The following is a 13443-nucleotide window of genomic DNA, read 5'->3' as shown; positions in this document are numbered from 1 at the left end:
ATGATCCTCCTTCGACGAAGCCGTCACACCTAAAAACTCCGACGAACCTCGTAAATTTGAAAGGAGCTATTTTTGGTGAAGAAGAATAAGGTTGTATTTATGGAGAAAAATTCAGGGAAAAGAGATGGGTAGAAAAGTTTTTGTTTTATAGTGGTGTGATGCGTATTTCATTGGGTTTGAAGGGCAAAGTAAAGTTGCAGTTGTGTAGTTATGGTTGTTCAGGTATTTGTTATGGTGGTGAGTAGGACGTGAAAGACTAGTACTGTAGCAGTCAGGGGTGGAGGTAGCATTGATTCTTGTATTTTGACTATTAATTTAGAATCCCGTAATTTAAAAATGCTATAATTCCGAATCCATAAATAGCAGTGGCTCTGGTAGGAGAAGTGAAGCATAAAGAATGGTTCAACAGAAGTGGCAGTGGAAAATCAATAAAGAAATGCGGCGGTTGGCTGTGGCATGGTGACCGTTCGATGGATGAAGGAGCTGGTTAGGTTTTACTTTTACGGTTAGTTTTAGGTTTAGGACCAAAACAATACATTTTTTGTATAGATTAAGGACCTTTTCCATTAGGTGTTATATATTAGGGACCAAATGGATCCAAAGAACATACATTAGGGACCATTTTGACTCTACCTATTAATCTAATTGTGCATCTATACTATATGTATACAATGCATGAACTAAGTCGGAAGAGGACTTCTCTTCCTCACAAGTTACACCTTGTAGTACTAAAGTGATGCATTAAGTAATGTTAAGGGGACTACCCTAGTCTTTTAGGATTTATTGGTAGGGGTGTACATAGATCGGGTTGGTTTAGATTTTATCAAACTAAACCAAACCAATTATATCGGTTTGGATTGATTTGGTTTTGTCGGATTTTTCGGTTTTTTTGTTACATGAATATTATTTCAATCTTGCATTATTAAAGTTATAGATAAAATTTTGGTAAGTGAATATATGTTTACAAAAAATTAACAAAAAATAACAAATATATGATCTATTAAAGTGATCTTATGGGAGAAACATTTTTAGTAACACATAATAGTTTATTTTCTTAGTCGTCTAACAATAATATTTGATTGATGTACGCTTTCAGGGTTAACCAAATTTAATAATTAAACATAAAAATCAATATGATACCTAAATAATGATATGTTATATATAATTTTAGATTATCGAAATACCACTTCAAATTCGAAAAATATATAATAAATCTTGACATATGAATATGAAAGAATAAATAGATGATTGACGCATTTCAATCAAATAATAAGAAAGTGAATAATTTATTGTTTAAAGTAAATAAAAATAAATGCACTTTATAGTTCTATTAAATATTATATCCCATGAGAGGATCTTAAATATTTCTAAACATCTTTTAATTAAAATTCTATATAAAGTCTTAAAATTATATATAAAAAAATTATATATTTATATGTCGGTTTGGTTTGAATTTTTTTACTAAATACAAAACCAAATCAAACCAAACCTAGTCGGGTTTTTTAATCGGTTTGGTTTGACTTTTCGGTTTGGTATGATATTTCGGTTCGATTTGTACACCCCTACTTGCGGGAAATCAAAGAAAAATAAAGCCTAACTAAGTCTGTGCTACTGCTACAGCTGTCTGCTCAAGGTAGAATAGAAATTAAATGAACAGAGATAACCATTTTATCTCCTCCCGACTTCAAATCTATTCTGTATTATTTATAAACAAATTGAGATGACTAAGATAAGTACTGGTCAGAAGTCAGAACTCTAAAGTTGACTATATTCTACAAGTAGTCTCAAAATCGTCATTGGGCCACTTCTGATAAGCAAACTTTTGGTTGACAAACTATATTCTAGTTTCTCTTAATTTCTCTTTATTTTTTGAATGGATAGGTGATCAGTATAATTAGTCGCCATTATTTAAGCCTTACAAATCTTCAGTTTGTCCACTTAGCAAATAATTCAGGATTTAGGGCTATACCTATCAAATATCTTAAATTAGCCATGGCGATGAACAACTAATTAATACCAGAATGAAAGGAAAAATAATATAAAAAAACAAGAGATTCCCTATACCACTGGAGACTCAACCGATACAACAGCAAATCAGCTGATAACTATTGGCTGGATCGAGCAGTTTTAATAAAAATAGGGAATTGGGCCAAATATACCCCTACTTTGATATATTGTTTAAATTTACTCTCCATTGTACTATTGGATCAAATCTATCCTCACCATTAGCAAAGTTTTCAAATTTTCCCTCTAACCTAACGGAAAGCCCCAAATCCTTTCTATTTACTGCAATTCTTCCCACAAATCAGTCATCTACTTCGTGTAATCCACCATAAATGGAAGTGCGGAGTTACAACATAATTATTCCCCTTGTCTTTGGTTATGCTCAAACCATATATGAAACGCGAAATTCACAGTTAATGGGTATGTCTCCAACAGAATGAGGATGAGTGAAATATCGTAGATAATTTGGAAGAGATTTATTTGATTCTTCAGGTGGTCGAAATGCATTCGCTTATGAAATTGTTACTAATATTTACTATTTTGTTTATGGACTACAAGCATAACAAGGCCGTAGGTATCCATGTAAATGCATTCTCTTTCGGATTTAGCATGTCATTTGATGCAAATGTTGCTTGCGAAAGCACTTTTGCATGAAATTTGTGACATATGATTCTTTAGTATTGTTTGAGAAATCCTAAATTAAATGATCTGTTAAAATTTATGTCCAGCTTCAGAACATCCTTTCAAAGAAATATTTACTAGTGTTTCCATGCCTGGAGTTGGCAAGTTTGGTAAGTCTTCCTGCTCTAAATAATCAAGTGGAATAAGAAATTAACTTGTCGAGGATATTTTCTTATATGGTAGAGCACACGTAGGGATAAGTAATTTGTGAGAAAAAATTGTAGGAAATAGGAGGAACTTGGGATTTGGGGACTTTCCTTTAGATTAGAGGGCAAATTTAAAAACTTTGCTAACGGTAAGAGTAAATTTGACCCGATAGTATAATAAAGAGTATATGTGAACAATATATCAAAGTAGAATAATATATTTGGCAATTTTCCCATAAAAATAACATCTGGTCAAACCCAAACCATCCATCAAAATGATACTAGCACAATATTACTAGTAATAATTAGCACTAGAATGAATTTTATATATATAAAAAAAAAAAAAAAAAAACCTTACCCATAGCTTTTCTTAATCAAGGCATGAAAGAGACCTCTCTCTTACCTATGGCATGCCCCATGACTCACTTTAGTGTTATATTTCTGGCCCTGCATTATGTTCTTGTAATTTTACTCTATCAAATTTTCAGTCTCATTTTGGTAAAGATTTACTCCGAAATGGATATTTATATTAAATCAATGAATACGAGAAATATATGTCTTTCATATATACATATATTTCACTTAATTAATGGTTAAATGATATATATATATATATATATAAAAACTTTAATTAGTTGTTAAGTGTTAAGGTTAATTAAATTATTTCGTTTGATGTAAATTAAGATCGAGTGCGAGTAAGTATTTATTATTTTATTTTTAGATGCGCAGGCCCCTCTCCAATCCCCCCATGTCATCGATCCCACCAATCCCAAACACCTTTACTTGCCTTCTCGTTTACCTGACATCAGAACAACAATGTGTTCAAACTAGTGCACTATAAATAACAAGAATTGCAACATCTAAGTAAACATAGAGTATAGGAATCAAAGTGTGTGAAAAGGAGAGAACCAAAAAAGGAATGGAGAATAACCAACAAAACCAAGTCAATGGAGGAAGCAAGAGAATTGTAGCAGTAGCTGAGAGTCCACTACCTTCTTCCACAAATCCTAATAATGATTATCACGAGCCCCAGGTTTTCCCTTCATTCATTTTTATTTTATTTGTTCTTAAATTTCCCAAACAAATCTTGAAAATTCTCATGAAAATTATGTAGAAACATGGCTGGAAAAATTTCTTTGCATACGTGGGACCTGGTTTCCTTGTTTCCTTGGCATATCTTGATCCAGGAAATTGTAAGTCATGACTTATATATCTTTCTTTAATTACGTGCCTGAAAGTTTTTTAGTTCCCATAAAAAAGTAAGAACACTTCAACTATTTATGCCTAGTTTTTCTTTTCAGTTGGTTTAAAACTAATAATTTGTTAATATTGTTGCAAATTAATGGTATAGTGGAAACTGATTTGCAAGCAGGAGCAAACCATGGATATGAGGTAATCAAAATGATAAACTTTGGTATGGCCAAAACTTTAGCTAGCATATATATATATATATATCTTACTCGTTCCTCCAAATTCTCAGCTTCTTTGGGTGATTCTCATTGGATTGATATTTGCTCTTATTATTCAATCACTTGCTGCTAATCTTGGAGTAAGCACTGGTAAGTTAGTCTAAACATCAATACATTACATTCACATTTTATTATTGCATATTTAATTTCCTATGAAAATTTAACTCTTTCCTCCCATTTTTGTTTTCCAGGCAAACATTTATCAGAATTATGCAGGGCTGAATACCCAGTATTTGTTAAGTACTGTCTATGGATTCTAGCTGAGGTTGCTGTCATAGCTGCAGATATTCCTGAAGGCAAGCCTTCTATGAATTAAAGATACCTTTTCTTTTAAAAGAAAAATGGACAGACGATCAAATAATCTTATCAAGTCAATGATTTTCTGTATAATAGAAATAATATAATGGAATCTTTTACGTAGTAAGATAATAAAACATTAGTTTACTTATGATCCCAATAATGTTTTGTACTAAACTTTAATATAAACTTTTTTTGTCTTCGTTTTTTTTGTTTGTTCTATTAGAGTTTGAGTATAAATGCATGAATATGACATACATACTTCTATATTAATTTTAAAGAAACAACTTGAAAGTATAAGGTCATTTACACTTTATCTATCAAATAAACTTTTTTTAATTAAATGATATGTCTTCCTTCCGGCAGTGATTGGGACAGCTTTTGCTCTTAATATATTGTTCCATATTCCTGTTTGGGTTGGAGTTCTTTGCACTGGTGTGAGTACTCTCCTCTTCATTGGCCTGCAGAGATATGGGGTAAGTTTGGTTAATTGCTTTTGGACCCCTTCATGTTTTATTTTATTTTTCCTATCACCCCCAAACAACCACAAAAAGATTAGAAGAAAAGTTTTAACTTTTAATTTACATATAGAAAACTTTTGTTTGATACATAACTAAATCCTCATGGATTCAGGGATATCGTAGGGTCCACTATAGTGTAACACATAACTTCGTTACGCATTTGAACATGCATTATTTGAAGAAAAGAATGGAAATGTTTTAACTTTTAATTTACTTTGAGAAAACTTTTTTTGATACATAACTAATAGTATGTTTGGCCAAGTTTATTTTTGGGTCAAAAGTAATTTTTTTTTTTTTTTTAGCAAAAAACACTTTTAGCCAAAAATTGAGGTGTTTGGCCAAACTTTTGAAAGGAAAAAAAGTGTATTTGAGGAGAAGCAAAAATAGTTTTTAAGAAGCAAAAAAAAATAGTCTCTCCAAAAGCATTTTTTTGAGAAGCACTTTTGAGAAAAATACACTTAGAAACAGTTTTCAAAAGTATGGCCAAACACATTACTTCTCAAAAGTGTTTTTCAAATTAATTAGCCAAACACAAACTGCTTCTCACCAAAAGCACTTTTAAAAAAAGTACTTTTGAAAATAACACTTTTCAAAATAAGCTGATTTTAGAAGCTTGGCCAAACAGGTCATAAATCGAAGGATTCGGGATGTGGTAGGGTCCACTATCATGTACTTCACAAATTGATTAGGCAATTGCACAGTATTTGCTTTACAATTTTGGCTGTTATAAAATATTTAGAAACATTTGTTTGAGGAGTTTTCAAGTAAAATTGCAGTTTTCACCGATAAAGTTTTAATATTATTTTCTAGTAAATTTTATGTCCATCAATTTTAATTTCAAACTCATTATTTTAAACAAGTATTATCCAAACTTTAACTATGTGAATAATTAAGCGTAGTGAATAACTTCAACTCTTGAGACTAATCTGAATAATTAACTTAATTACCTCAACCACTCTACTCGGGGGAGATTGTTAATAAATCACATAAATAATATTCAACTAAAAGTTAGATGTTTTCTGTAAAACTCTAACTCTAGGCAAATGAAATGTTGTAGTTATATGTTCAATGAAACTTATTAAATATTTTATTTACAATATTTATAAATAAAACCACAGATTGCGTACGCGTTATAGTTTGTCTTAATTTATGAATGAGATTAATTGTTTGGGTGTATTCTAGTACTTTTAATTTGTTGGTTGGTTTTATAATTGATTATTATTGGGGACAGGTGAGAAAGCTAGAATTGCTAATAGCAGTGCTAGTATTCGTAATGGCAGCGTGCTTCTTCGGGGAAATGAGTTATGTGAAACCTCCTGCTAAGGAAGTCCTCAAAGGAATGTTCATTCCTAAGCTTAATGGCAATGGCGCCACTGCTGATGCTATTGCCTTGTTGGGTGCTCTCGTCATGCCGTAAGTTTCAAACTCATTTTATATACTCCTATGACTTGTCATTAATTCTCTCTTTATATATTTACAGGCACAACCTCTTTCTTCACTCAGCCCTTGTGCTCTCTAGGAAAATACCACACTCAGTTCGTGGCATTAATGTAAGTTCCAATATTTAAAGTTTTTCTTGTAGAGGAAAGAACTGAAAAATGATGTTGAATTTAATTTGCAGGATGCATGTAAATACTTCTTGATAGAGAGTGGATTTGCACTCTTTGTAGCCTTCCTAATCAATGTGGCAGTTATCTCTGTGTCTGGTACTGTTTGCGGAGCTGACAATCTCTCTCAAGAGAATAAAGATAGTTGCAGTGATATCACTTTGAACTCTGCTTCTTTTCTTCTCAAGGTATACAACAATCCTGCCCTGGAATATTTTTGTTCTTTTCTCCAAAATGATAAATTAACTAACTGGTTAACATTATGTTTAATTTTAATTCACAGAATGTACTTGGAAAATCAAGTTCTACGGTTTATGCCATTGCCTTATTAGCCTCGGGACAAAGCTCTACCATTACTGGTACTTATGCTGGCCAATTTATCATGCAAGTAAGTGTACAGATTTTTCAATCCTTTTTCGTTATCATTACAATACTTATAAATAATGTCTAATTATCATATTGTTTTGTGTGAATTAGGGATTCTTGGATCTTAAGATGAAGACATGGTTAAGGAATTTGGTTACTAGGCTTATTGCTATTACTCCAAGCCTCGTTGTTTCAATTATTGGAGGATCATCTGGAGCTGGCAGGCTAATCATTATTGCTTCAGTTAATATTACTGCCTTTTATTTTCTTTACATCCTTTTTACATTTTTGAAAGGAAAAAATAACCTTTTTTGCGCCATTTTTCAGATGATCCTTTCTTTTGAACTTCCATTTGCTCTAATTCCACTGCTCAAATTCAGTAGCAGTTCCACCAAGTTAGGACCACACAAGAACTCAATTTATGTAAGCCACGATCCTTATAATCACAATCGTTTTTCAAAATAAACAGATTCTAGAAGCTTGGCTAGATAGATTCTCGAATACTAATGTTTCGTTTTCTTTGATTATTTAGATTATCGTGATCTCGTGGATACTTGGGCTAGGGATCATCGGCATCAATATCTACTACCTCACCACAGCTTTTGTAGATTGGCTAATACACAACAATTTGCCTAAAGTTGGAAATGTGTTCATTGGGATCGTAGTATTTCCGTTGATGGCTATCTATATTCTGTCAGTGATTTACCTTATGTTTCGAAAAGACACTGTTGTCACCTACATTGACCCAATTAAGGACAATCCAAATGCTCAACGCTATATGGAAGATGGAATAAACAATATGGAATTGGTAGATCGTGTTCCTTATGGAGAGGATCTTGCTGATATCCCACTTCCACAATAAGTTTAATTCTCATTGTAACTCTTTGCACTCTTAATTTTGTGCTCTGTCCAAAAATAAAATAAAAGGGGCGTGTGTTATGGTGTCTATTTCAAATTTCGCACGATTTTGGCATTAGTTTGTAACTAGGTTCGTCACCCAAATCTTGAATCGGATCACTTGAGTAAGCAACCAAACCTCCCATATCCAAAACCGTTCCGGTGTCATAGCAACTTTCATTCTAACAGTTTGTTTGGGTGATTGTTTCTCATTGTATTATCAATTTAAATACAATATTTATTTTGATTGTTGCTTAAAATTTATTATAATATATCTCAAGAAAATACCTAAATGTCACATCCCAAAATCCCAGCCAAGAGGTCGTGATGCTGCCTAACTCCACTTGCTAGGCAAGCCTTAACACTAATTAAAGAGACAAGACTAAATATTTAACGATATAATATCATAAATAAAGAGTAAAAGATTCGAAATTATATAATAAGTCTAAAACCATTACAACGGTCTAAACAACACCCCAAGACTAATGTCACTAAATACATGAGCTCTAGAGAGTGATAAATACAAGGTCTAAAATAACTACAATATTGTCTGAAACAGGGGAATAGTGATAGAAATATAAAAATGTGACTTCAAGGCCTGCGAACGGATAAGCAGCACTACCTTGAGTCTTCCAAGTATCCAAGCTAAGCACCTCTCGGGACTCCGCTGGTGCCAACACCTGAGTCTGCATAAGAAGTGCACAAGTTTAGTATGAGTACAACCAACCCAATGTACTCAGTAAATATCGAGCCTAACCTCGACGAGGTAGTGACGAGGCTACGACAAAATACGTACTTAATCACAACTTATGCAGGTAATAAATAGAAAATAAACAGTAGAACAACGAGTAAAGTAACAGAAAGACGAGTAAAACGAAGAAAGACGAATACATAAGGAAAATACCAACTAAAAGAACAAGTATAAAAGGTTCACGGAATAACAATATAGCATGATCTTATGAAGCAAATTCCACAAAGGAAGACAATATCATTAATGAAACACAAGAATTCGCATCATATATATTCATTGTAGTGAACAGTCCGATCCAACATAATACTGTTACAGCGAGCAATCCGATCCAATAGCCATATTGTTGTGGCGAGCAACCCGATCCAACATACCAATTTATATGGGAACACCCAACAAGCAATCGAACATGACAAAGTACATAATATAATATCAAAGAGGACGATTAAGCATCATTCATTAAGGAAAAGATGAACATGACCAAGGTAAAATAAGCAAATCAATATTTTCAAGAGCCAATCTTACTCATATATCTCAACAAGAGCCCACAACATGACCATTAACATGTGAATAATGAAGTAGCCTTACAATCCAGCATAACATAAGAAAATAGTACAAGAAATAAACAAAGGCACGAGTAAAACTAATTCTACCTGCATGCTATAAACTATGACAAATGCATATACACTCGTCACCATGCATATACGCCATCTCTAACACATTTAGCACATAGCAAGTAAATCATTTACAACCTAATTTCCCCAAGTCAAAGTTAACCAATATGCTTACCTCTTTTCGGAATAAGCTTAATACTCCAATACCTTTGTTTTTTAAAACCAAGTTTCCAAAAAATTTGAATCTAGCCAAATATTACTCAAATAAGTCAAAACAAACTTTAAAAACTCTCCTAGTATAAAAAAGGGTTAACCTTTACCCTATTTAGAAAATTCAATCCTGTCCCACGTGGTAAAAAAATCAGTAATCTAGATCAAAATTTCGATTACCTATTCTTCCCCAAGCTCAAATATGTAATTTATTTCAAAATCCGACCTCAAATTGAGGTCTAAACCTCCAAAACACACTTTCTTTAGTTTCTACCAAAATTCCATTTTATACTCTTTGGAATCCTAGATTTAAGGATGAAAATCTATGGGAAATTATGAAAACTAATCAAAACTAAGTTAAAAATACTAACCTTTGAAGTTGGAAGAAAATCCTCTCAAAAATATCTTCCTTACGAAGTCTAGGTCTAAAATATAGAGAAGATCAAACCAATCCCAAAACCTTCTTTATCCTAGCTGCAGATGTTGTAAATGCGAAAGAAATGTGAAGCTTGCAAATGCAATCAAATGACTGCAAACGATACTTCTCCCTTGAGCATTCACAATCGCATAATGCAACTCTCCCTTTGAAATTGCGACATCGCATTTGCGAATCATAGCATCGCAAATGCGACACTACCTGAGCTACCCCTTCTTCTCACAAATGCGAGGCGACATTCGCAAATGCGACCTTGCATTTGCGAACCTGTCATCGCAAATGCGATTACAACAACACTGGCAATGAAAACTTCCCAAAATCATCCGAACTATCTCGAAACTCATGTTATTGACTTGACATGTGTATTTGATATGTAGGCATAGAGATATATGTTTCTCATGCTAAATGGTAAATAGATGTTGTTGATTTGACATGTATATCTAACATGTAGGCATAGAGATGTATTTTCTTCGTGCTAGATGGTAATTGAAATGTTTTACCTGTTGTTGTTTAGTTGGAAATCACAGTTCTCTTGATATATTCATGTTTTAGTGATTTCGGTGGTAAGATCTGGGTGTGCTCGGGTATTTTCGAAGATTTATTTGAGATTGGGGTACCATCAGTTGAAGATCCAGGATTCAGATATACCTAATACGAACTTGCTCGAAGGCTCAAAATGCCAAAAATAATATCAAAGCCAAGCTTCAAACATCAAAACGGAATTCCAAAGTTCATAAGTTCAAACTTTTCAACTTTCAACTATAATCATTGAAAGTGCCTCGGTTCACTCAGGACCCAAATCAAACATACGTACAAGTCTAAAAGTATCATATAAATCTACAAAAATCGTTAAAATACCGACTCGGGGTTGTTTACCAAGAATATTAACCGTGGTCAACTCCAACAACATCAACACTCTAGAAAAAATGATTTCTCTTCCAGAACACATAAATTTTTTGAAAATCAAAAGGAACCATGTACACAAGTCATAAAACATAAAATGAATCTATTCAAGGCCTCAAATCATGAAATGGAAAGATAGAACTCAAAACTATCTATCGATTCTCTATATTCTCCATCTCTAAAAAAAGCGTTTGTCCTCAAAAGAATATTAAAATGTACCTGAACTGGCAAAGAGATGCGGATATCTACTCCTCATATCGGACTCGGATCCCAAGTAGCCTCCCCAGTTGATTGCCCTTTCCAAAGCACTTTCGCATAAGGATTTTTCTTAGATCTCAATTTTTGAACCTATCGATCTGCAACAACTACCTGCTCTTATTCATAAGTTAAATTCTCATCAAGCTGCACCGTGCTGAAGTCCAATATAGGCGACTTGTCTTTATAATACTTCTGAAGCATCGAACATGAAATATAGAATGTACCCGTGCTAGGTTGAGAGGCAATGAAAGCCTATAAGAAACTTCCCCAACTCTCTCTAACACCTCAAACGAGCCAATGAACCTCGGGCTCAACTTGCCCTTTTCCCCAAATCTCACCACACCCTTCATTGGCTAAAACCTTTAAAAGTACCTTCTCGCCCTTTGTAAAAGCCACACCACAAACCTTCTTGTTTGTGTAACTCTTCTGCATACTATGCACTGTCCGAAGAAGATCCTGAATCAACTTTACCACCTCAAAAGCAGCACAAACCAAATTCGTACTCAACATCCTCACCTCACCAGGATCAAACCAACCAATAGGAGAACGACACTGCCTACTATATAAAACCTCATACGACACTATCTGAATGCTTGGCTGATAGCAATTGCTATAAGCGAACACCACCAATGATAGAAATTCCTGATGGCCTTCAAAACCAATAATACAGGCTCTCAACATATCCTCAAAGGTCTGAATAGTCTTCTTAGACTGACCATCTATCTGCGGGTGGAAAACAGTACTAAATTCCACCTGCTTACCCATCTGTCTGATATTCATACTTCATTTGCTGGAAATTCAAACATCATGAAAAATGTCCAAAAATATCTTTCTTCATTGTTCGCCGCAGTAATGTTGTTTTAAGTCAAGATACATCTTCATGACACCTAGATGAATATAATACCCATAACTATGAGCCTCCTGAAGAATTAAATCCCCCGAACCAGCAATATTCAGTATACAAATTCGACCCTAAAGCTGCATAAAACCATCATCTCCAATCATAACCTTCTTTGGGCCACCTTGTTGCACTGTTTCCTTTAACACCAACAAGTGGGGATCATCAAACTAGTGAGCCTTGATGCACTCCAACAAAGACGACTGCCCTACAACACAAGCAAGAACTCTACTAGACTCCGAAATATCCAATCTCACAAATCTATTTACGAAGGCCTGAATATCCATAGCCAAAGGCCTCTCCTTGGGTGGATTTATGTCAAACTACCCATGCTCTCTGTCTTTCTACTCAAAGCATCTGCTACCATATTTGATTTACCCAAATAATGCAAGATATTGATGTCATAATCCTTAAGCAACTCAAGCCATCTACGCTGCCTCAAATTCAAATCCTTAACTTAAACTAGTGTTGAAGACTGCGATGATCGGTGTAAACCTCACACGACACACCATACAACTAGTGCCTTCAAATCTTGAGCGTGTGTACAATAGCTGCCAATCCTAAATCATGAACATGATAATTCTTCTCATGGGTCTTCAACTGTCAAGATGTAGAGGAAATCACCCTACTATCCTGCATCAAAATTGCACCAAGCCCCATGCACGAAGCATTATAATACACAATGTAGGGCTTTGAGCCTGTGGGCAGCACCAACACTGGAGCCTTAGTAAGAGTAACCTTCATCTTTCAATAACTCTCCTCACACTTATTAGATCATCTAAAGGGAACACCTTTCTGAGTTACTTGGTCAATGGAGCTGCAATAGATGAAAATCCCTCAACAAAGCGATGATAGTAGCTTTCTAAACCCAAGAAACTCCGAATCTTTATAGCTGAAGTTGGTCTCGGCCAATTCTGAACCGCCTCAGTCTTCTTAGGATCGACCTTGATACTATCGCTAGACACAACACGACCCATGAATACAACTGAGTCCAACCAGAACTCATACTTTGAAAACCTAGCAGAAAGTTGATGATCTTTCAAAGTCCAAAGTAAAACCCGCAAGTGCCTCTCATGCTCCTCCCTATTACATGAGTAAACTAAAATATCATCAATGAATACAATCACAAATAAATCCAAATAAGGCTTGAACACTCGGTTCATAAAATCCATGAAAGTCGCTGGTGCATTAATCAAACCAAAGGACATTACTAAGAACTCATAATGACCATATCAAGTCCTAAAAGCTGTCTTAGGGACTTCCAAAGCCCTAATCTTCACCAGATGATTATCGGATCTCAAATCAATCTTGAACAATACCTTGGCACCCTGAAGCTCATCAAATAAATCATCAATACAAGGCAATGGATACTTGTTCTTGATAGTAAC

General features: G+C 34.2%; 2 protein-coding genes across 2 annotated transcripts; one reads left to right on the top strand and one right to left on the bottom strand.

Annotated features, from left to right (window-relative positions):
- Positions 1 to 3627: 3627 nt before the first annotated feature.
- On the top strand, positions 3628 to 8039 carry LOC104111955 (metal transporter Nramp7.2-like). Its single transcript, XM_009621774.4, has 13 exons — positions 3628 to 3864; positions 3946 to 4024; positions 4183 to 4223; positions 4312 to 4390; positions 4492 to 4596; positions 4964 to 5073; positions 6350 to 6531; positions 6599 to 6668; positions 6740 to 6913; positions 7009 to 7113; positions 7203 to 7334; positions 7419 to 7514; positions 7624 to 8039. The coding sequence occupies exons 1-13, from the start codon at positions 3751 to 3753 to the stop codon at positions 7951 to 7953; spliced, it is 1617 nt and encodes a 538-aa protein (XP_009620069.1). The 5' UTR covers positions 3628 to 3750; the 3' UTR covers positions 7954 to 8039.
- Positions 8040 to 11442: 3403 nt separating this feature from the next.
- Positions 11443 to 11922, bottom strand: LOC117280487 (uncharacterized). The gene has a single exon (XM_033660200.2). It carries the CDS (start codon positions 11920 to 11922, stop codon positions 11443 to 11445), a length of 480 nt encoding a protein of 159 aa, XP_033516091.2.
- Between the last annotated feature and the right edge of the window lie 1521 nt (positions 11923 to 13443).

The sequence above is a fragment of the Nicotiana tomentosiformis genome, chromosome 4 (assembly GCF_000390325.3).
Source record: "Nicotiana tomentosiformis chromosome 4, ASM39032v3, whole genome shotgun sequence".
Lineage (NCBI taxonomy): Eukaryota > Viridiplantae > Streptophyta > Magnoliopsida > Solanales > Solanaceae > Nicotiana > Nicotiana tomentosiformis.
The sequence above is the reverse complement of the archived record's forward strand: the minus strand, read 5'-3'. Positions and strand labels throughout refer to the sequence as shown.

Coding starts and splice junctions, on each gene's coding strand:
- LOC104111955 (XM_009621774.4), top strand. CDS start 3,751: ATGGAGAATAACCAACAAAACCAAGTCAATGGAGGAAGCAAGAGAATT. Junction 3,865..3,945: donor ATGATTATCACGAGCCCCAG/GTTTTCCCTTCA, acceptor AAAATTATGTAG/AAACATGGCTGGAAAAATTT. Junction 7,515..7,623: donor CACACAAGAACTCAATTTAT/GTAAGCCACGAT, acceptor TTGATTATTTAG/ATTATCGTGATCTCGTGGAT.
- LOC117280487 (XM_033660200.2), bottom strand. CDS start 11,922: ATGGGTAAGCAGGTGGAATTTAGTACTGTTTTCCACCCGCAGATAGAT.